Source organism: Ranitomeya imitator, chromosome 6 (genome assembly GCF_032444005.1).
Source record: "Ranitomeya imitator isolate aRanImi1 chromosome 6, aRanImi1.pri, whole genome shotgun sequence".
Lineage (NCBI taxonomy): Eukaryota > Metazoa > Chordata > Amphibia > Anura > Dendrobatidae > Ranitomeya > Ranitomeya imitator.
The window spans coordinates 529,364,837-529,388,032 of record NC_091287.1 but is presented as its reverse complement, the minus strand read 5'-3'; the positions used below and the strand labels follow the sequence as shown (position 1 = coordinate 529,388,032).

General features: G+C 45.0%; 1 protein-coding gene across 3 annotated transcripts in view; it reads right to left on the bottom strand.

The window, feature by feature from the left end:
* The window catches only part of FER1L6 (fer-1 like family member 6), a 231,815-nt gene that overhangs the window by 113,803 nt on the left and 94,816 nt on the right, over window positions 1–23,196 (bottom strand). For all 3 annotated transcript variants that reach the window (XM_069731864.1, XM_069731865.1, XM_069731866.1), the window contains exons 12-16: window positions 22,861–22,969; window positions 21,541–21,724; window positions 21,316–21,436; window positions 18,385–18,485; window positions 312–402 (exon numbers count right to left, since the gene is read on the bottom strand). In XM_069731864.1, coding sequence (XP_069587965.1) covers window positions 312–402; window positions 18,385–18,485; window positions 21,316–21,436; window positions 21,541–21,724; window positions 22,861–22,969 — 606 coding nt within the window. The remainder of the gene's footprint in view (window positions 1–311; window positions 403–18,384; window positions 18,486–21,315; window positions 21,437–21,540; window positions 21,725–22,860; window positions 22,970–23,196) is intronic.

The following is a 23,196-nucleotide window of genomic DNA, read 5'->3' as shown; positions in this document are numbered from 1 at the left end:
GGCCATCACCATTAGGCCACATTTACTCGTTCATTATTTGATCAGTATTTTACATTAGTATTTGTAAGCTAAACCCAGTAGTGGGTGCCTGTGTTTCTATTATACTTTTCCACTGATTGTTCCACTTCTGGTTTTGGCTTACAAATAGTGATGTAAAACACTGACCAATACTGAACGTGGCCTTATGGGCACAGTAAGCCTATAATTCTACTGAGGAAATAATGACTATTATAGGACTCGGATATTGATGAATGGGTATCGTTTTTTTATCAATGTCTGTGCAAAAGTACCACCACAGTCATGTGTCTTACCAGTTCCTGTTTGCAGAGCGTTACCCTTTTCTTATCCAGTGCAGTCGTGTTCACCATTTTGTTTTTTTTCTCTGCTACTGAGATGAATGCCCTGAAAGTAAAAAATTGACAAACCAGATTATATATCCATATACACTATGTATGTATGTAAGGGGTGTACAAGGACTGGTTCGTGCCCCACTTCTCTATACCGTGTCTCTATGTCTCTGAGAAAACTGGTACTGTTGTTATGTTCTATTTTTAAATCAGATAGATTTTTATTGAGCATAATAAATGGTATCCACTCATATAACAAAGTACATTCGTGTTTTTGATTAACAAGAAAATAACCCTCCCCCCCCCTCCCCTCAGAAGACCAACACCAACCATACAAAACTCTTGGAAAGAAGATATTTACCACAGTACCTCAATTATTCCCATCCAGCCATGGCTGCCATAGCTTTTGAAAAAACCCCATCCTATTCCTCTTATTATATATACTTTTTTTCGAGCTGGACAATATGATTCGCTTGCGCAATAAACTCTCGTCTGCTTGGAGGTTCCTCCCTAATCCAATACCTTGCAATCACTTTCCTCGCAATGAACAGTAATCTAGCAATTGCCATTTTTGCAGTTTCGTCGGCCAAGATTTCCTCCACATACCCAAGTACACAAACCACTGGATCCCTGGGAATCGAACACCCATAAATCACCCCAATTTGGTTCAACACTACAACCCAATACGAAAAGAGTCTGGGACAAAGCCATATCATGTGCAGTATACCCGCCCGAGACTGAGAACATCTAGGGCACTCAGAATCCGGTCTCAACCCAGCTTTAAATAACATGTCAGGAGTCCTATAGGCCCTATTTACCACATACAGTTGCGACAATCTCCCAAGTTCACTCATCGACAATTTGGGTATGTATTCTAAAATAGACTCCCATCTATCATCGTCTATTTCCCCCAGTTCAGCCTCCCACTTCTCTCTGGCCTTAATAGGGTGATCTACTAGAAAGGTGTGCAGTAGATCCCCGTATACTTCCGATATTGCCCCCTTTGTTCCATTGTTATTTAATATAAAGTCCAACATGAGATCCGTTTGAATCACTATAGGCCCTCTCCTCTTTTGTGCCTGAAATGCATGCTGAACCCGTCTATATTGATACCACTTTAACCCTGGGAACTGAAATTCCTGCTGCAGCATATCATAAGATTTAAGACTCCCGTTATAAATCAATTGACCTATCAACCCAATGCATTTTTCCCTCCACTCTCCCATTCCTTCCATATGGTTGAATTCTTGAAAAGAGGAGTTATCCCAAATAGGTGAGAACTCAGTGAATCTCACAACCTCCCTGATTCGTTTAAGCGTCTGCCATACCTTATGAATTAAATTTATGGTGTGAAGACAAGTCCCCAATTTCTTAAAGAGTCCTGCTTCTAGACCCTGGCTCAAGGGCCATATTCCAATAATATATACCAGACTGCTATGACCCTGTCCCTTCTCGAGCCCTTTACCCCATCCCCTAAGATGCTGGCTCTGTGCAGACAAAAAATATAACCAGGGGTTAGGTAGGGCAAGCCCCCCTCGTCTTTAGGTCTCTGCAGTATCTCCTGCCTAATTCGTGGGCTCTTCCTTCCCCACACCAACTCTCCGAATAATGATCTTAGTCTACGAAATCTGCTCAGTGGGATCCATACCGGAGAATTATGCAAAATATACAAAATCTGAGGCATCACTACCATCTTGAGGAGATTCACTCTACCCACCACCGACAAATGCAGCTTACTCCAAGCTGAGATTTTGGCGCGCAATTTAGTTATTAATGGCTCAAGATTAAGCTCCTCAAATCTTGTTAAGGGGAAAGTTACATGGATCCCTAAATATTTAAATTGTGAAACCTCTTATGAGCTGGTGATTCAGAAACACAATGGACCTGGTGGTTAAGAGCACACAAAGTGACCTGATAGTTACTAATAACATAGGACGAGCTCTGAGACGTGGGAACTCTGCTGACCGCAATCCCTAATCCTATCACACCACACTAGAGGTAGCCGTGGAGCGCTCCTGACCAGACCTAGGCGCCTCGGGCACAGCCTGAGAAACTAGCTAGCCCTGAAGATAGAAAAATAAGCCTACCTTGCCTCAGAGAAATTCCCCAAAGGAAAAGGCAGCCCCCCACATATAATGACTGTGAGTAAAGATGAAAATACAAACACAGAGATGAAATAGATTTTAGCAAAGTGAGGCCCGACTTACTGAATAGACCGAGGATAGGAAAGATAGCTTTGCAGTCAGCACAAAAACCTACAAACAACCACGCAGAGGGCGCAAAAAGACCCTCCGCACCAACTAACGGTACGGAGGTGCTCCCTCTGCGTCCCAGAGCTTCCAGCAAGCAAGACAAACCAATATAGCAAGCTGGACAGAAAAAATAGCAAACAAAAGTAACACAAGCAGAACTTAGCTTATGCAGGGCAGACAGGCCATAAGAACGATCCAGGAGAGAGAGCAAGACCAATACTGGAACATTGACTGGAGGCCAGGAACAAAGAACTAGGTGGAGTTAAATAGAGCAGCACCTAACGACTTAACCTCGTCACCTGAGGAAGGAAACTCAGAAGCCGCAGCCCCACTCACATCCACCAGAGGAAGCTCATAGACAGAACCAGCCGAAGTACCACTCATGACCACAGGAGGGAGCTTGACCACAGAATTCACAACAGTACCCCCCCCTTGAGGAGGGGTCACCGAACCCTCACCAGAGCCCCCAGGCCGACCAGGATGAGCCAAATGAAAGGCACGAACCAGATCGGCAGCATGAACATCAGAGGCAAAGACCCAGGAATTATCTTCCTGACCATAACCCTTCCACTTAACCAGGTACTGGAGTTTCCGTCTCGAAATGCGAGAATCCAAAATCTTCTCCACTATATACTCCAACTCCCCCTCAACCAAAACCGGGGCAGGAGGATCAACGGATGGAACCACAGGTGCCACGTATCTCCGCAACAATGACCTATGGAATACATTATGGATGGAAAAAGAAGCTGGAAGGGTCAAACGAAAAGACACAGGATTAAGAACCTCAGAAATCCTATACGGACCAATGAAACGAGGCTTAAACTTAGGAGAGGAAACTTTCATAGGAATATAACGAGACGACAACCAAACCAAATCCCCAACACGAAGTCGGGGACCCACACAGCGCCTGCGGTTAGCGAAACGTTGAGCCTTCTCCTGGGACAATGTCAAATTGTCCACTACATGAGTCCAAATCTGCTGCAACCTATCCACCACAGTATCCACACCAGGACAGTCTGAAGACTCAAACTGCCCTGAAGAGAAACGAGGATGGAAACCAGAATTGCAGAAAAACGGCAAAACCAAAGTAGCCGAGCTGGCCCGATTATTAAGGGCGAACTCAGCCAACGGCAAAAAGGACACCCAATCATCCTGATCAGCAGAAACAAAACATCTCAGATATGTTTCCAAGGTCTGATTGGTTCGTTCAGTTTGGCCATTTGTCTGAGGATGGAAAGCCGAGGAAAAAGACAAATCAATGCCCATCCTAGCACAAAAGGCCCGCCAAAACCTCGAAACAAACTGGGAACCTACTCACCTACTGTATTCTCACCCATCCCTTGTAGATTGTGAGCCTTCGTGGGCAGGGTCCTCATTCCTCGTGTACCAGTTATGACTTGTATTGTTTAAGATTATTGTACTTGTTTTCATTATGTATACCCCTCCTCACATGTAAAGCGCCATGGAATAAATGGCGCTATAACAATAAATAATAATAATAACCTCTGTCAGAAACGATGTTCTCCGGAATGCCATGTAAACGAACCACATGCTGGAAAAACAATGGCACCAAATCAGAGGAGGAGGGCAATTTAGACAAGGGTACCAAATGGACCATCTTAGAGAAGCGATCACAAACCACCCAAATGACCGACATCTTTTGAGAGATGGGGAGATCCGAAATAAAATCCATAGAGATATGTGTCCAGGGCCTCTTTGGGACCGGCAAGGGCAAAAGCAACCCACTGGCACGAGAACAGCAGGGCTTGGCCCGAGCACAAATCCCACAGGACTGCACAAACGAACGCACATCCCATGACAGAGACGGCCACCAAAAGGATCTAGCCACCAAATCTCTGGTACCAAAGATTCCAGGATGACCAGCCAACACCGAACAATGAACCTCAGAGATAACTCTACTCGTCCATTTATCAGGGACAAACAGTTTCTCCGCTGGGCAACGGTCAGGTCTATTAGCCTGAAATTTTTGCAGCACCCGCCGCAAATCAGGGGAGATGGCAGACAAAATTACCCCCTCTTTGAGAATACCCGCCGGCTCAGGCAAACCCGGAGAGTCGGGCACAAAACTCCTAGACAGGGCATCCGCCTTCACATTTTTAGAGCCCGGAAGGTACAAAACCACAAAGTCAAAACGGGAGAAAAACAGCGACCAACGAGCCTGTCTAGGATTCAACCATTTGGCAGACTCAAGATAAGTCAAGTTCTTGTGATCAGTCAAGACCACCACGCGATGCTTAGCTCCTTCAAGCCAATGACGCCACTCCTCAAATGCCCACTTCATGGCCAGCAACTCTCGATTGCCAACATCATAATTACGCTCAGCAGGTGAAAACTTCCTGGAAAAGAAGGCAAATGGCTTCATCACCGAGCCATCAGAACTTCTTTGCGACAAAACAGCCCCTGCTCCAATCTCAGAAGCATCAACCTCGACCTGGAACGGGAGCGAAACATCTGGTTGGCACAACACAGGGGCAGAAGAAAAACGACGCTTCAACTCCTGAAAAGCTTCCACAGCAGCAGAAGACCAATTGACCACATCAGCACCCTTCTTGGTTAAATCAGTCAACGGTTTAGCAATACTAGAAAAATTATTGATGAAGCGACGATAAAAATTAGCAAAGCCCAGGAACTTTTGCAGACTCTTCAGAGATGTCTGCTGAGTCCAATCATAAATAGCCTGAACTTTAACAGGGTCCATCTCGATAGTAGAAGGCGAAAAAATGAAACCCAAAAATTAAACCTGCTGAACACCAAAGAGACACTTTGACCCCTTCACAAACAAAGAATTCGCACGCAGGACCTGGAACACCATTCTAACCTGCTTCACGTGAGACTCCCAATCATCCGAGAAGACCAAAATATCATCCAAGTATACAATCAGGAATTTATCCAGGTACTCTCGGAAGATGTCATGCATAAAGGACTGAAATACTGATGGAGCATTAGAAAGCCCGAATGGCATAACCAGTTACTCAAAATGGCCCTCGGGCGTATTAAATGCTGTTTTCCATTCATCGCCCTGTTTAATACGCACAAGATTATACGCACCACGAAGATCTATCTTGGTGAACCAACTAACCCCCTTAATCCGAGCAAACAAATCAGACAGCAGCGGCAAGGGGTACTGAAATTTGACTGTGATTTTATTTAGAAGGCGGTAATCAATACAAGGTCTCAGCGAACCATCCTTCTTGGCCACAAAAAAGAACCCTGCTCCCAATGGCGACGACGACGGGCGAATATGACCCTTCTCCAAGGATTCCTTTACGTAACTCCGCATAGCGGCGTGCTCAGGCACAGACAAATTAAACAGTCGACCCTTAGGAAACTTACTACCAGGAATTAAATCGATAGCACAATCGCAATCCCTATGCGGAGGTAGGGCCCTGGACTTGGGCTCATCAAATACATCCCGGTAATCCGACAAGAACTCTGGGACCTCAGAAGGGGCGGATGACGAAATAGACAGAAATGGAACATCACCATGTACCCCCTGACAACCCCAGCTGGACACAGACATTGATTTCCAATCCAATACTGGTTTATGGACTTGCAGCCATGGCAACCCCAACACGACCACATCATGCAGATTATGCAACACCAAAAAGCGAATATCCTCCTGATGCGCAGGAGCCATGCACATGGTCAGCTGGGTCCAGTATTGAGGCTTATTCTTGGCCAAAGGCGTAGCATCAATTCCTCTCAATGGAATAGGATACTGCAAGGGCTCCAAGAAAAACCCACAGCGCCTAGCAAACTCCATGTCCATCAAATTCAGGGCAGCGCCTGAATCCACAAATGCCATGACAGAATAGGATGACAAAGAGCAGATCAAAGTAACGGACAAAAGAAATTTCGACTGTACCGTACCAATGGTGGCAGACCTAGCGAACCGCTTAGGACAATCAGAGATAGCATGAGTGGAATCACCACAGTAAAAACACAGCCCATTCCGACGTCTGTGTTCTTGCCGTTCAGCTCTGGTCAAAGTCCTATCACATTGCATAGGCTCAGGTTTATGCTCAGGTAATACCGCCAAATGGTGCACAGTTTTACGCTCACGCAAGCGTCGATCGATCTGAATGGCCAAAGACATAGACTCATTCAGACCAGCAGGCATAGGAAATCCCACCATGACATCCTTAAGGGCTTCAGAGAGACCCTTTCTGAAAATTGCTGCCAGCGCACATTCATTCCATTGAGTGAGCACAGACCACTTCCTAAACTTCTGACAATATATCTCTACCTCATCCTGACCCTGACACAGAGCCAGCAAATTTTTCTCTGCCTGATCCACTGAATTAGGTTCATCATAAAGCAATCCGAGCGCCAGAAAAAACGCATCAATATTACATAATGCAGGATCTCCTGGCGCAAGGGAAAATGCCCAGTCTTGAGGGTCGCCACGTAATAAAGAAATAATGATCTTAACTTGTTGAACTGGGTCACCAGAGGAGCGGGGTTTCAAAGCCAGAAACAGTTTACAATTATTTTTAAAACTCAGAAACTTAGCTCTATCTCCAGAAAACAAATCAGGAATAGGAATTCTTGGTTCTAACATAGAATTCTGAACCACAAAGTCTTGAATATTTTGTACTCTTGCAGTGAGATGATCCAAACAAGAAGACAGACCTTTAATGTCCATCACTACACCTGTGTCCTGAACCACCCAAATGTCTAGGGGAAAAGAAAGACAAAACACAGTGCAGAGAAAAAAAATGGTCTCAGAACTTCTCTTTTCCCTCTATTGAGAAACATTAGTACTTTGGGCCTCCAGTACTGTTCTGAACTGGTGATTCAGAAACACAATGGACCTGGTGGTTAAGAGCACACAAAGTGACCTGATAGTTACTAATAACATAGGACGAGCTCTGAGACGTGGGAACTCTGCTGACCGCAATCCCTAATCCTATCACACCACACTAGAGGTAGCCGGGGAGCGCTCCTGACCAGACCTAGGCGCCTCGGGAACAGCCTGAGAAACTAGCTAGCCCTGAAGATAGAAAAATAAGCCTACCTTGCCTCAGAGAAATTCCCCAAAGGAAAAGGCAGCCCCCCACATATAATGACTGTGAGTAAAGATGAAAATACAAACACAGAGATGAAACAGATTTTAGCAAAGTGAGGCCCGACTTACTGAATAGACCGAGGATAGGAAAGATAGCTTTGCAGTCAGCACAAAAACCTACAAACAACCACGCAGAGGGCGCAAAAAGACCCTCCGCACCAACTAACGGTACGGAGGTGCTCCCTCTGCGTCCCAGAGCTTCCAGCAAGCAAGACAAACCAATATAGCAAGCTGGACAGAAAAAATAGCAAACAAAAGTAACACAAGCAGAACTTAGCTTATGCAGGGCAGACAGGCCATAAGAACGATCCAGGAGAGAGAGCAAGACCAATACTGGAACATTGACTGGAGGCCAGGAACAAAGAACTAGGTGGAGTTAAATAGAGCAGCACCTAACGACTTAACCTCGTCACCTGAGGAAGGAAACTCAGAAGCCGCAGCCCCACTCACATCCACCAGAGGAAGCTCATAGACAGAACCAGCCGAAGTACCACTCACGACCACAGGAGGGAGCTTGACCACTGAATTCACAACAGAAACCACCCTTAATTTTGTGCCTTCTTCCACCTCCCTCATACAATCCATTTCTCTATCCACCTGTAAAACACTTGATTTATCCCAGTTGATAATTAACCCTGAAATTTGCCTGAATCTCTCAATTAATGATATTACATTCCTTAAAGGTTCCCCAGGACACTCAAGAAAAAGCAATATGTCATCTGCATACAGAGCAACTTTTTCTTCCATTTTCCCATACACAAACCCCTTTACTATCTGTGACCTTCTAATAGCCGCTGCCAGTGGTTCCACCGCTATGGCAAACAGCAGCGGGGACAACGGGCACCCCTGCCTTGTACCTCGAAACAGTTGAATGCTGTCTGACAGCGCATTATTCACTTTGATTTTAGCCACTGGAGAGGAGTATAGGAGTCTCATCCATGACACAACGACTGGCCCAAACCCACAGCGACTCAGTACCAACCACAAGTATTGCCATTCTATACTATCAAAGGCCTTATGTGCATCAAGGGAAACCACCACTCTCCTGCCAGCATTATCCGCCGGTATTTGCATATTGAGAAATAGCCTTCTCAGGTTGATGGCAGTGGATTTATTAGGCATAAAGCCTGATTGGTCCGAGTGAACCACTTTTTCTATCAGTCTGTTCGCCAAGGCTTTAGCCAAAATCTTAACATCTGCTGTTAGGAGGATATTGGTCTATATGACTCCGGCAGCCATGGATTTTTGTCAGGTTTGGGGACGACCACAATAATGGCCTCCCTCATAGAAGTAGGTAATATTCCCCTCTCCAGCGACTCCTCAAAGACCCCCAATAACTGAGTTAGTAATTCCTCAGTAAGGACACCATAGAGTTCTACAGGGATGCCGTCCGCCCCCGGAGTCTTCCCCCCCGCCATGGACCTCAAGGCACCCTCCAACTCCTCCACCGTAAGAGGCCTATCCAACCAGTCTCTATCCTCTGCATCTATTCTAGGCAAATTTGCCTCTTCTAGAAACCTGTCAATTTCTCTTTCTCCCTGCCCTATTTGTGATGAATATAATTTGCTATAAAATCCCTTAAATCCTTCCACAATTTGGGCCCCCTGTGTTATAGTACTACCATTCTCTAATTCCAGGGCATGTACATATGCCGAGTCACGCTGCGCAGATGTCACCACCGAGAGCAGGTGACCCACCTTCTCTCCTTCCGCGTAAAAGGCCTCTTTTTGGAAAGTTCTTGCCCTCTCTGCTTTGCGTAAATATAACTTGTTTACCTCCTCCTGATCCATCTTCATACGATTTATGGTGTCTTGTGAGCGCAGATCACTCAATGCAGCCTCCGCTACCCTCAATTCTTCCAATACCGCTTTATCAGATTACCTTGTTTGTGTCTTGTGCCTAGATACCTCTTTAAATAATATCCCCCTCAAATATGCCTTCATGGTATCCCAAACCACATGCTTCGCTGCACTACCATCATTAATTTTAAAGAATTCCTTTATCTCTTCCCCTATCTTTCCCATGTCAAGAAGTTGTAACGAGAAGGGGTTAATTTTCCAACCCAGCTTAGCCATCTCCCCCGGGCCTTCAATTTGCAGTGTTACTACTAACGGACTATGGGCTGACACTACTCTAGACATATATTCCACCTCCTGCACCAACCTATCCATTCCTTCATTACCCAGGGCCAAATCAATACGAGATAAAGAGCCATATGTCGCTGAATAACAAGAGAAAGAGAAACAGTATGTGTCAATATTGCGAACTCTCCACAAATCTTTCCATGCCACTTCTTTCAAATAACTACCAAACGCTGTCTCATTCCCTTCCGTCCTCAACAAAGCATGCTGCCCCTTATCCCAGTGATCATTAATAATATTGTTAACGTCTCCTATTATGAGCAAGGGAACTCCTCCCCATCTACCAGATATATTTAGGATTTCCTGTAATTTTTTCCCCGAATATGGTGGAGGAATATACACCGACACGACACACAACAGTCTAGCAAATATTTTACACACCAGGAATACATACTGACCATCACTATCTATCACCACCTCCACCTCCTCAAACGGTACGCTTGTGTGCACAAGAATTGACACCCCTTTAGCATAGGCCGAAAATGTCGCATGATACGCCTTCCTCACCCATCTTTTATGCAATATATCCACTTTTTCATTAACTAAATGGGTTTCTTGCAAGCATATCAGCGAGGGTCTCTGTTTCAAAATATATTGCAAAATAGCCATACGCTTTGTATCATTCGATAGACCCCTAATGTTCCAGCTCAAAATTTTAACTCTACCTCCCATCATATTGCCCAACAATGAAACTGCTCTTCTCCCGTCCTTTGGTCTCCTTTACCCCCCTAAACGGAACCCGCCCACCCCAAACTCCCCCCCCAATCCCTCATTATTTCAAAATAACCCTAACCTTACCCTTCCTTCCCTCAATAACGTCCTCCCCCCTAAACCTTGCAACAATCAACGTATAAACTCCTACTCCCTCTCTGTATGAGAAAGGGGAACGTACTATCGCAATCCCAGCAGTGACTCAAAAGCCGACACCAACCACCAATAGATTCTCCGCTATCCTTCATTCGCCCATTAGAAACATAATATAAAAACAGTTGCGCCGCCGAACACAACCATAGCGCATAGGATCCATATAACAAATTCCTCTGGTAATATATCGCAATAAACCATCAATTCTGCCAAATTAACAAATTAGCCAGAAAACCACTCATGATCCTCCTCAGCGGGTCTTTTCTGCTCCGATACGTTTCGCATTCAGATCCAACCAATGTGACACTTCCTCAGGGTTTTGAAAAAAGTGGACCCTGTCCATGGCCACCAAACGTAGTTTAGCCGGATAAAGCATAGATTAAGCCAGGCCCAGTTCACGTAGGCGTCTTTTAACCTCTCCGAACTTCATCCTGAGCTTCTGTACACTTGTGGAATAATCAGGGTATATAGATACTCGATTGCCATCAATGGTTAATTCCTCCATATTCCTGGCCCTTCTTAACAGAATATCTTGGTCTCTGTAATTCAGGATTTTGGCCAGAAAGGTCCTTGGAGCAGAACCAGGGGGCAGAGGTCTGGACGGCACCTGATGAGCTCTTTAGACCGCGAATAGTTTAGTGAGACTGTCCCCTCCAACCTTAGTTTTCAGCCATGTCTCAATTAAATCAGTGGGGTTATTTCCTTCTGCCTTTTTGGGCACACCAATAATTCTCAAATTGTTCCTACGCGAACGGTTTTCCAGATCGTCAGTTTTAAGCTCCAACTCCAAAATGCGTTGGACATATTTTTTCTCTCTTTTTACCATTTCAGCAATCTGGTCCTCCGCACCACCCACACGTTCCTCCAACAGTTCAACTCTCCCCTCCATTTTATGCATAGCTGAGCGGAAAGAGGTAACCTCCCCCTTCAAGTCATCCACCTGGACAGTTAGGGTTGTCAATGCAGTCTTGCAGAATAGTATTGCAGAAAATATATCCCTCAGGGTCGGCTCCGCAGCCCCATCAGCACACACAGTCCCCAATTGTGCAGCATATTCCGGGGCCAGCCCAGCCATCTCATTTAGTGGAGCATTCTTCATAGCTGATACTATGGTGGGTGATATGGGGGATCCGCTCGCCATCACCTCTATCTGTGCCCCAGCCTGCTCACCCACCTGCTCCCCTGAGTCCACCGCTTCTCCTGTCACCTCTCCCCCGATTCCCTGCATCATCCATCCTGCATCCTCTGTCCTGGCAAACTGTTCCAGCCTGGCGATTACCTCCAGCCGCTTCTGATAGGCAGCGCTTGCCTTTGCCGCCTCTTCCATTGCGCTGTCGGCGCCATCTTGGGAGCGCGTGCTGCCCGCCATCCCGAGTTCTTTCTGCCTCTTGCGCGTCATCCTACGGCTCCCGCACAGTACAGCTGGCTCTCCCCGCTCCCCGGTTACTCAGGAGCTCCTCCACCGGTATTTGGTGTTCGGCGGCGCTTCTAATATGTCCAGATCCCCGTTCGGGCAGCGGGAGATGTCCGGCAAGCAACCTCTTACATCTCCTGCTAGGCCACGCCCCCCTGTTATGTTCTATAATGCTGCTAAATTGTGTATATGTGATATGTTGTGTGTATCCATTTTTTGTTTATGAATGTATAGTTGGTAGCATTTGTAAGATCCATCAACAGCAGTTATCCTGCTTCTTGACAGTTTCCATTTTACTACACAAATTAACCCCTTCCCGACCTTTGACGCCACGTAGGCGTCATGAAAGTCGGTGCCATTCCGACCCATGACGCCTATGCGGCGTCATGGAAAGATCGCGTCCCTGCAGATCGGGTGAAAGGGTTAACTCCCATTTCACCCGATCTGCAGGGACAGGGGGAGTGGTAGTTTAGCCCAGGGGGGGTGGCTTCACCCCCTCGTGGCTACGATCGCTCTGATTGGCTGTTGAAAGTGAAACTGCCAATCAGAGCGATTTGTAATATTTCACCCATTATAACGGGTGAAATATTACAATCCAGCCATGGCCGATGCTGAAATATCATCGGCCATGGCTGGAAATACTAGTGTGCCCCCACCCCACCCCTCCGATCGCCCCCCCACCCCCCCGATCTGGCCGGTACACTGCTCCGGCTCCCCTCCGTCCAGTGCTCCGCTCCCCCCCGTGCTCGTGTCCGCTCCCCCCGTGCTCCAATCACCCCCCCCGTGCTCCAATCACCCCCCCTGCACTCCGATCCACCCCCCCCCCCGGTGCTCCGTTCCACCCCCCCGTGCTCCGTTCCAGCCCCCCCGTGCTCCGTTCCACGCCCCCCGCGCTCCGTTCCACCCCTCCCGCGCTCCGATTCCCCCCCCCCCGTGCTCCGATCCCCCCCCCGTGGTCCCCCCCCACCCTATCATACTTACCGATCCAGCCGTGGTCCCGTCCGTCTTCTCCCGGGCGCCGCCATCTTCCAAAATGGCGGGCGCATGCGCAGTGCGCCCGCCGAATCTGCCGTCCGGCAGATTCGTTCCAAAGTGCATTTTGATCACTGAGATATAATCTATCTCAGTGATCAAAATAAAAAAAATAATAAATGACCCCCCCCCCCCCTTTGTCACCCCCATAGGTAGGGACAATAAAAAAATAAAGACATTTTTTTTTTTCCACTAATGTTAGAATAGGGTTAGGGTTAGGGGTAGGGTTAGGGTTAGGGCTAGGGCTAGGGGTAGGGTTAGGGTTAGGGGTAGGGTTAGGGCTAGGGTTAGGGTTAGGAATGTGCACACGTATTCTGGTCCTCTGCGGATTTTTCCGCTGCGGATTTGATAAATCCGCAGTGCTAAACCGCTGCGGATTTATGGCGGATTTACCGCGTTTTTTTCTGCGCATTTCACTGCGGTTTTACAATTGCGATTTTCTATTGGAGCAGTTGTAAAACCGCTGCGGAATCCGCACAAAGAAGTGACATGCTGCGGAATGTAAACCGCTGCGTTTCCGTGCAGTTTTTCTGCAGCATGTGTACAGCGATTTTTGTTTCCCATAGGTTTACATTGAACTGTAAACTCATGGGAAACTGCTGCGGATCCGCAGCGTTTTCCGCAGCGTGTGCACATACCTTTAGAATTAGGCTATGTACACACGGTGCGGATTTGGCTGCGGATCCGCAGCAGTGTTCCATCAGGTTTACAGTACCATGTAAACATATGAAAAACCAAATCCGCTGTGCCCATGGTGCGGAAAATACCGCGCGGGAACGCTGCGTTGTATTTTCCGCAGCATGTCAATTCTTTGTGCGGATTCCGCAGCGTTTTACACCTGTTCCTCAATAGGAATCCGCAGGTGAAATCCGCACAAAAAACACTGGAAATCCGCGGAAAATCCGCAGGTAAAACACAGTGCCTTTTACCCGCAGATTTTTCAAAAATGGTGCGGAAATATCTCACACGAATCCGCAACGTGGGCACATAGCCTTAGGGTTAGGGTTGGAATTAGGGTTGTGGTTAGGGTTAGGGGTGTGTTGGGGTTAGTGTTGTGGTTAGGGGTGTGTTGGGGTTAGGGTTGTGATTAGGATTATGGCTACAGTTGGGATTAGGGTTAGGGGTGTGTTGGGGTTAGTGTTGGAGTTAGAATTGAGGGGTTACCACTGTTTAGGCACATCAGGGGTCTCCAAACGCAACATGGCGCCACCATTGATTCCAGCCAATCTCGTATTCAAAAAGTCAAATGGTGCTCCCTCACTTCCGAGCCCTGACGTGTGCCCAAACAGTGGTTTACCCCCACATATGGGGTACCAGCATACTCAGGACAAACTGCGCAACAATTACTGGGGTCCAATTTCTCCTGTTACCCTTGTGAATCTAAAAAAATGCTTGCTAAAACATAATTTTTGAGGAAAGAAAAATGATTTTTTATTTTCACGGCTCTGCGTTGTAAACGTCTGTGAAGCACTTGGGGGTTCAAAGTGCTCACCACATATCTAGATAAGTTCCTTGGGGGGTCTAGTTTCTAAAATGGGGTCACTTGTGGGGGGTCTCTACTGTTTAGGCACACCAGGGGCTCTGCAAACGCAACGTGACACCCGCAGACCATTCCATCAAAGTCTGCATTTCAAAAGTCACTACTTCCCTTCTGAGCCCCGACGTGTGCCCAAACAGTGGTTTACCCCCACATATGGGGTATCAGCGTACTCAGGAGAAACTGGACAACAACTTTTGGGGTCCAATTTCTCCTGTAACCCTTGGGAAAATAAAAAATTCTGGGCTAAATAATTATTTTTGAGGAAAGAAAACGTATTTATTATTTTCACGGCTCTGCATTATAAACTTCTATGAAGCACTTGGGGGTTCAAAGTGCTCACCACACATCTAGATAAGTTCCTTTCAGGGTCTAGTTTCCAAAATGGGGTCACTTGTGGGGGGTTTCTACTGTTTAGGCACATCAGGGGCTCTGCAAACGCAACGTGACGCCCGCAGAGCATTCCATCAAAGTCTGCATTTCAAAACGTCACTACTTCAATTCCAAGCCCCGGCATGTGCCCAAACAGTAATTTACCCCCACATATGGGGTATCACCGTACTCAGGAGAAACTGGACAACAACTTTTGGGGTCAAATTTCTCCTGTTACCCTTGGGAAAATTAAAAAATTCTGGGCTAAATAATTATTTTTGAGGAAAGAAAACGTATTTATTATTTTCACGGCTCTGCATTATAAACTTCTATGAAGCACTTGGGGGTTCAAAGTGCTCACCACACATCTAGATAAGTTCCTTTGGGGGTCTAGTTTCCAAAATGGGGTCACTTGTGGGGGGTTTCTACTGTTAAGCCACATCAGGGGCTCTGCAAACGCAACGTGACGCCCACAGAGCATTCCATCAAAGTCTGCATTTCAAAACGTCACTACTTCACTTCCGAGCCCCGGCATGTGCCCAAACAGTGATTTACCCCCACATATGGGGTATCAGCGTACTCAGGAGAAACTGGACAACAACTTTTGGGGTCAAATTTCTCCTGTTACCCTTGGGAAAATAAAAAATTGCAGGCTAAAAGATCATTTTTGAGAAAATAATTTTTTTTTTTATTTTCATGGCTCTGCGTTATAAACTTCTGTGAAGCACTTGGGGGTTCAAAGTCCTCACCACACATCTAGATTAGTTCCTTTGGGGGTCTAGTTTCCAAAATGGTGTCATTTCTGGGGGATCTCCAATGTTTAAGCACACAGGGGCTCTCCAAACGTGACATGGTGTCCGCTAATGATTGGAGCTAATTTTCCATTTAAAAAGCCAAATGGCGTGCCATCCCTTCCGAGCCCTGCCGTGCGCCCAAACAGTGGTTTACCCCCACATATGGGGTATCAGCGTACTCAGGACAAACTGGACAACAATATTTGGGGTCCAATTTCTCCCATTATCCTTGGCAAAATAGGAAATTCCAGGCTAAAAAATCATTTTTGAGGAAAGAAAAATTATTTTTTATTTTCATGGCTCTGCGTTATAAACTTCTGTGAAGCACCTGGGGGTTTAAAGTGCTCAATATGCATCTAGATAAGTTCCTTGGGGGGTCTAGTTTCCAAAATGGGGTCACTTGTGGGGGAGCTCCAATGTTTAGGCACACAGGGGGCTCTCCAAACGCGACATGGTGTCCGCTAACAATTGGAGCTAATTTTCCATTCAAAAAGTCAAATGGCGCGCCTTCCCTTCCGAGCCCTGCCGTGTGCCCAAACAGTGGTTTACCCCCACATATGAGGTATCGGCGTACTCGGGAGAAATTGCCCAACAAATTTTATGATCCATTTTATCCTACTGCCCATGTGAAAATGAAAAAATTGAGGCGAAAATAATTTTTTTGTGAAAAAAAAGTACTTTTTCATTTTTACAGATCAATTTGTGAAGCACCTGAGGGTTTAAAGTGCTCACTAGGCATCTAAATAAGTTCCTTGGGGGGTCTAGTTTCCAAAATGGGGTCACTTGAGGGGGAGCGCCAATGTTTAGGCACACAGGAGCTATCCAAACGCGACATGGTGTCCGCTAACGATGGAAATAATTTTTCATTCAAAAAGTCAAATGGCGCTCCTTCCCTTCCGAGCCTTACCATGTGCCCAAACAGTGGTTTACCCCCACATGTGAGGTATTGGTGTACTCAGGAGAAATTGCCCAACACATTTTAGGATCCATTTTATCCTGTTGCCCATGTGAAAATGAAAAAATTGAGGCTAAAAGAATTTTTTTGTGAAAAAAAAGTACTTTTTCATTTTTACGGATCAATTTGTGAAGCACCTGGGGGTTCAAAGTGCTCACTATGCATCTAGATAAGTTCCTTGGGGCGTCTAGTTTCCAAAATGGGGTCATTTGTGGGGGAGCTCCAATTTTTAGGCACACGGGGGCTCTCCAAACGTGACATGGTGTCCGCTAAAGAGTGGAGCCAATTTTTGATTCAAAAAGTCAAATGGCGCTCCTTCCCTTCCAAGCCCTGCCGTGCGCCCAAACAGTGGTTTACCCCCACATATGAGGTATCAGCGTACTCAGGACAAATTGGACAACAACTTTCGTGGTTCAGTTTCTCCTTTTACCATTGGGAAAATAAAAAAATTGTTGCTAAAAGATAATTTTTGTGACTAAAAAGTTAAATGTTCATTTTTTCCTTCCATGTTGCTTCTGCTGCTGTGAAGCACCTGAAGGGTTAATAAACTTCTTGAATGTGGTTTTGAGTACCTTGAGGGGTGCAGTTTTTAGAATGGTGTCACTTTTGGGTATTTTCAGCCATATAGACCCCTCAAACTGACTTCAAATGTGAGGTGGTCCCTAAAAAAAATGGTTTTGTAAATTTCGTTGTAAAAATGACAAATCGCTGGTCAAATTTTAACCCTTATAACTTCCTAACAAAAAAAAATTTTGTTTCCAAAATTGTGCTGATGTAAAGTAAACATGTGGGAAATGTTATTTATTAACTATTTTGTGTCACATATCTCTCTGGTTTCACAGAATAAAAATTCAAAATGTGAAAATTGCGAAATTTTCAAAATTTTCGCCAAATTTCCGTGTTTATCACAAATAAATGCAGAATTTATTGACCTAAATTTACCACTAACATGAAGCCCAATATGTCACGAAAAAACAATCTCAGAACCGCTAGGATCCGTTGAAGCGTTCCTGAGTTATTACCTCATAAAGGGACACTGGTCAGAATTGCAAAAAACGGCAAGGTCTTTAAGGTCAAAATAGGCTGGGTCTTGAAGGGGTTAAAAAGTGATGAACATGTGTCACAGCAATGCATAGTTTTTTCATACTTATGCCGGTAAATGATCAATGAGAAATGTGTACTTTTTTTTTTGCAATAAATATGTAAAAAAAGTTAGTTAGTTAGTTAGTGTAAATGTTGCTGCTTTTCTGAATCCAGTGATGTTTTTCATTTGGTCCTGCGCCTCTCCATTCCTTAGATATGCCCTCTCTTTCTTCTATATAAACCTTGTCTTTTTCTGACAAGTGGGCGTGGTCCTCAGCTCTTTGCTGTGGGCGGCTTCTTGATGAACACACCCATTTGGAAAACATTGCTCGATTTACTCGCAAGAAAGAGGAGGTCATATCTCAGGAACCGAGAGGAGTAGGAATAAAATAAAAACATCACTGGATTCAGGAGAACAGTAGCATTTACACCATAAAATATTACATATTTATGGTAAGTGAGAGGTCCCCTTTAATGGCTATTATTGATAAGGGATGATCGTACTTGCTCTGGCTGATAAAGTCAGTGAGAACGTCTCTCATCTTTTCTTCAGGGGCAAAATCAGAAACCTTGACGAGTTCTTTCATATGTTCTAACCCTTCTTCCTAGAAAGTAAAGGTCACATTGTTAGACTATAAGGAGACTTAAAGGGGTTGTTGAAGACTTACTTTAGGATGGCCTATTAATGTATGATAAGTGCTGGTACAACACCAGAGAGTCCCATCAGCAGAGGGTAGTGTCCCTATGGTAATTATTGGAGCACTTCTAGTCTCTTAAAGGGGTTTTTCAAAGATTGAATGTTAACGAGGTTGTCCACTACTTGGCCTAGCTTTAGGATAGGACATCAATGTCTGATCAATGGGAACGCGATACCCCTGTACCCCCACCAATTATCTGTTCTCTGTGTCGGCAGTGTCTGGAACTGCTTAGTTATGGAACTGCACAGTGTTGCTCTATCTACTTTACAGTGGGCACGGTCGGGTACTGCACATTTGCCCCCTATTTAAATCAATAGGGTGCGGATGTGTAGTACCCAGCGGAGGACAGACATTGATCACCTATCGTAAAGATAGGCCATCAAAGTTAAAGTAGTGGACAACCTCTTTAAGGATAGGGTATAATTTACTGATCATTGGGGGTTCAACCACTGGAAACCCCACCTGTCATTGCACTGTTGCAGGATATCCCAGGGCTATGAGCTCCTTCCTTATCCCTAAAGTTAGGGTCGCCATATCTATCATTGATCCCCGGATTACGTCTGATGGTGACGACGCTGAGGTTTTGCCTTGCTGAGCTCCTAACTCAGCACTTATCTGTTCTCTTCCCCACCCAGGGAAGTGGGGAGTTTTAGTGTATAAGAACACACAAACAAAACAAACAAGGGAAGATGTACAGAGATAAATAAAAATACCAATCATGCAAATATGCACCAACAAAGAGCAGAATCGAACAACGTGAAGTAAAGATAGGAAAAACCAAATAGGAGAGGATGAGGATATGCACACAGCCAGATTACCAAGCAACAGTCTCCTGAACAACACGTGAAATGCCTCTTCAAGCAACCAACTCCAGAACCAGGCAGTATGAAACTAACACTGGCAATCCCTGATTCCCAGAGGCTAGTATATATAGCAGAGGGGAGTGGCCAACACTGAACAGCTGAGACTATAAAAGTAAGAAAGCTTATGAGCTCTCAACAGATTAACCTGCACTGCAGGTTTGAATTAAATATGACACCGTGGTCTTTTGGCCCCACTCTGTCATGGTAAAACCTGTGACACCCCACCAATCGCAATAAAACATGTCCTTCTGAATGGAGTATGGGCATTTCCATGCCAATCATTGTTCATGGGACTGCTAGAGATAGAGCAAAGCACTGTATTCTGTTTTCTTCAACCGACCCATAGATATTCAGGGGTCTCAGCTGGTGAACTCCTAGTGATCAGCAGGCAACCTGTTGACACTTGGAAACTTAACAACTGCTGTTTACAGATTCATTATTGCAAAATGGTTTCCATCTCTGGGGTTACACACTCCAGATCAGCTCATAAACACTTAATGCATATCTGACAATTAGGATATTACGTGTTTCTGACCATATACATGGAGGAAGTTGTAACCTTCAACCTTGGGAAAACCCTTTAAATAGTTTTTCCAAACACAGTGCCTCATTATTTGTTTGATTGTGCCTAGTACTGCAGCTTAAACCTGTTCACAGGTATATTCTTGGCGGGGGGTTAATCTGGCCTGTTACACCCGGGATATGGAGGGATTTAGGAGTCACCACAAATTCCCCTTATGGCTCTTTCAGAAGACACTGCTTAATAATGTCGTATAGTTGAATGTTGGGGGGTGGGTGGACTCATAGATGCTATAGTGGGGCCCAAGACCTTCATGTGATGCCTCTACTTGGGGGTAAGGGGTAATTTAGCCAAAGGAGCAGACAGGTCCGGTGTAACAAAAATAGGAATGGTGGTACATGGGGGGTATTTTTACAGATAAGCTAGAGCGATGAAAGGTTTCAATAAATTCCGTGGTGGGTTACGATTACAAAGAGATTCGTTTCACATTCACTGTTGGCCTAGATTAGTGAAGGGGTCAATGGTAAATTGAGATTGTGGGCTCAGTACTCCAGTAGTCCATTTTGCCACTCCCAGGGCATAAGTGATAACCCAAAATCCATATTTTTTGGGAACAGGAGGAAAGCGAATGTGTCCCTCCCCAGCCATAACTAGTGACGCATGACTATTAAGATGGATATTTAATGTGATGCTGTTAAGTAGGATTTTAATTAAGTCATGTATTTATTTCCGGCCATTGTTGCATCGAGACCTTTTCTTTCTTCCTCCCAATAGACTGTCCACAAGTCACTGACATTATCACTGTATTACCCAACATCTGCGTGCTGTATATCTTACGTTTTACAAACCTCACAGAAGCCTGCGGCACGATCTAGCGCTTTTATTAGATAATCTTTCTAATCAAGGTACTGCTGCAGTACAATATTACAATTAGACCTGTCTTCTAAGTGGCTGAGATATCACTCGTATGTACACAGGGATAGTTTATAAATATTATATTCTTGTTGTAATGTAAATCAGATCCTCGTACACTGACGTCCTAGTGAGCATAAAGGCTTTGGCACCACTCGCATCTTTGTTCAGGGACCTGGCAGAACATCATACCCTTTAATGAGGTATTCCTATCTCCAAGATCATATCCTAATATGTAGTAGATGTAATAATAATAATATTAGAAAATACCTCCAATTAGAAATGTAGTACAGTTCTTCTGATGTCGCTTGCCCCATGTGCAGGGCTGTCACGGACATCGAACCAGGGTGCAAATCTTTTTGCTTGTCTCCAATAATAATATGAGATATTACATATAATACGCTATTTCATATAATACAGATGGTAATGTGACCTGACTCACCAGGTGGTCCGCCATTTTCTGCAGCACGTTGGACGTATACAATCTAAATGTCTGATCGCCCCAAGTACTTTTCAAATAGACACACGGCTTTTTCTCATAAAATGGTAAGTAGTGATAATTCCTTTGTACAAGAGAAGGAAAAAACGAGGGGATTACAAAAAAAAAGGAACAATTGGAGACCTTAAATCTACAGCACCGGTCTTAGGACTGAGCGGATACGATTACCTGTTTCCCTCAGTTATAACTGGTTTCTCTGGTGTCGTCATGGATCTGAAGGACATTGCTATGTCATGCGCCCCATCGCCTTCCTCGGTATGTAGTAATGGGGCGCTCTCTGCATCTTCAGCTTCTGATGTTTTCTTTTTACTTCCGTGAGGTGATACCCCATCAAGAACATTTCCATAGTTACCTGTGAATCATTGAAATCATCATTATTCACGGGTTTTGCACTCACATCTAGAGCTGTATTCAAACTTCTGCCGACTACTATTTAAAATCCAACAGCAATGTCCCCTTTAACATAGTAACATAGTAAGGCCGAAAAAAGACATTTGTCCATCCAGTTCAGCCTATATTCCATCATAATAAATCCCCAGATCTACGTCCTTCTACAGAACCTAATAATTGTATGATACAATATTGTTCTGCTCCAGGAAGACATCCAGGCCTCTCTTGAACCCCTCGACTGAGTTCGCCATCACCACCTCCTCAGGCAAGCAATTCCAGATTCTCACAGCCCTAACAGTAAAGAATCCTCTTCTATGTTGGTGGAAAAACCTTCTATCCTCCAGACGCAAAGAATGCCCTCTTGTGCCCGTCACCTTCCTTGGTATAAACAGATCCTCAGCGAGATATTTGTATTGTCCCCTTATATACTTATACATGGTTATTAGATCCCCCCTCAGTCGTCTTTTTTCTAGACTAAATAATCCTAATTTCGCTAATCTATCTGGGTATTGTAGTTCTCCCATCCCCTTTAATGCACCTTCTTCCAATTATACACTATATTGACAAAACAATGTGCTCCCTCCACATCCCAGCTACACAAAGACCTCCCATTATGCGTCCATAGACATTAAAAAAGTTGTCGACTTCTTAGACAACTTCTCATAACCCTCGCTTGGCCTACATAAAATAATAAAGCTTATATTCTCCTCTTGTGCCGGTTTCATTATCACAGTGTCGCTACTCGCTCTACCTGGGGATCCCGTGCCGTTGTGACACATGAGCCCGTCATCCAATCAGCGCTGCCGTCACTGTCCCTGCCTCCTATCGAATTGAGCAGGAAGAGGAAGTGAGAGATCAGCTGTAGCCCGGACTTCCTCTTCCTGTTCGATTTGTCCAAAGGCGGAGACAGTGACACCGGTCCAACAATTCCACAGCGTTAGCCGCCTCTGAATTTAAACAATGCCTTCTTTCACTGATAGCAAGAGGAGGTTTTGTAAACCGTGAAGTTCTGAAGCACAAATATCATTAAGCAGATGTAGAATCCTTAGACCTTAAATATCTATTGGGTTCATATGACTTTGAATGGTTTTCTCTTACCTACAGTAACTTCAAAGCTGATTGGTTTATCTCCAGTCTTCCTGTCGATCAGTGTAGCTTCAAAAAAGGATCCAAAAAGTAGAAAATCTTCAACTTTTTCTTCTTGGATCTGCAAAAGTCACAGACATTACTGACTAAAGAGTCCTCAATGCCTATAACAATGGCAGAGTAAAACAAGGGTGTCAGGAGAACTCCCAGATAAATGATCTGCCTCCTGGTCTACTGGAAGACAAGGCTATCCTCCTAGATGATCAGTAATTACATTGGTCATGATGCTTTGCCTATACTAATGGTCAGAGCATATTCTGGAGATGTACATAGCTACGATCGACTTCA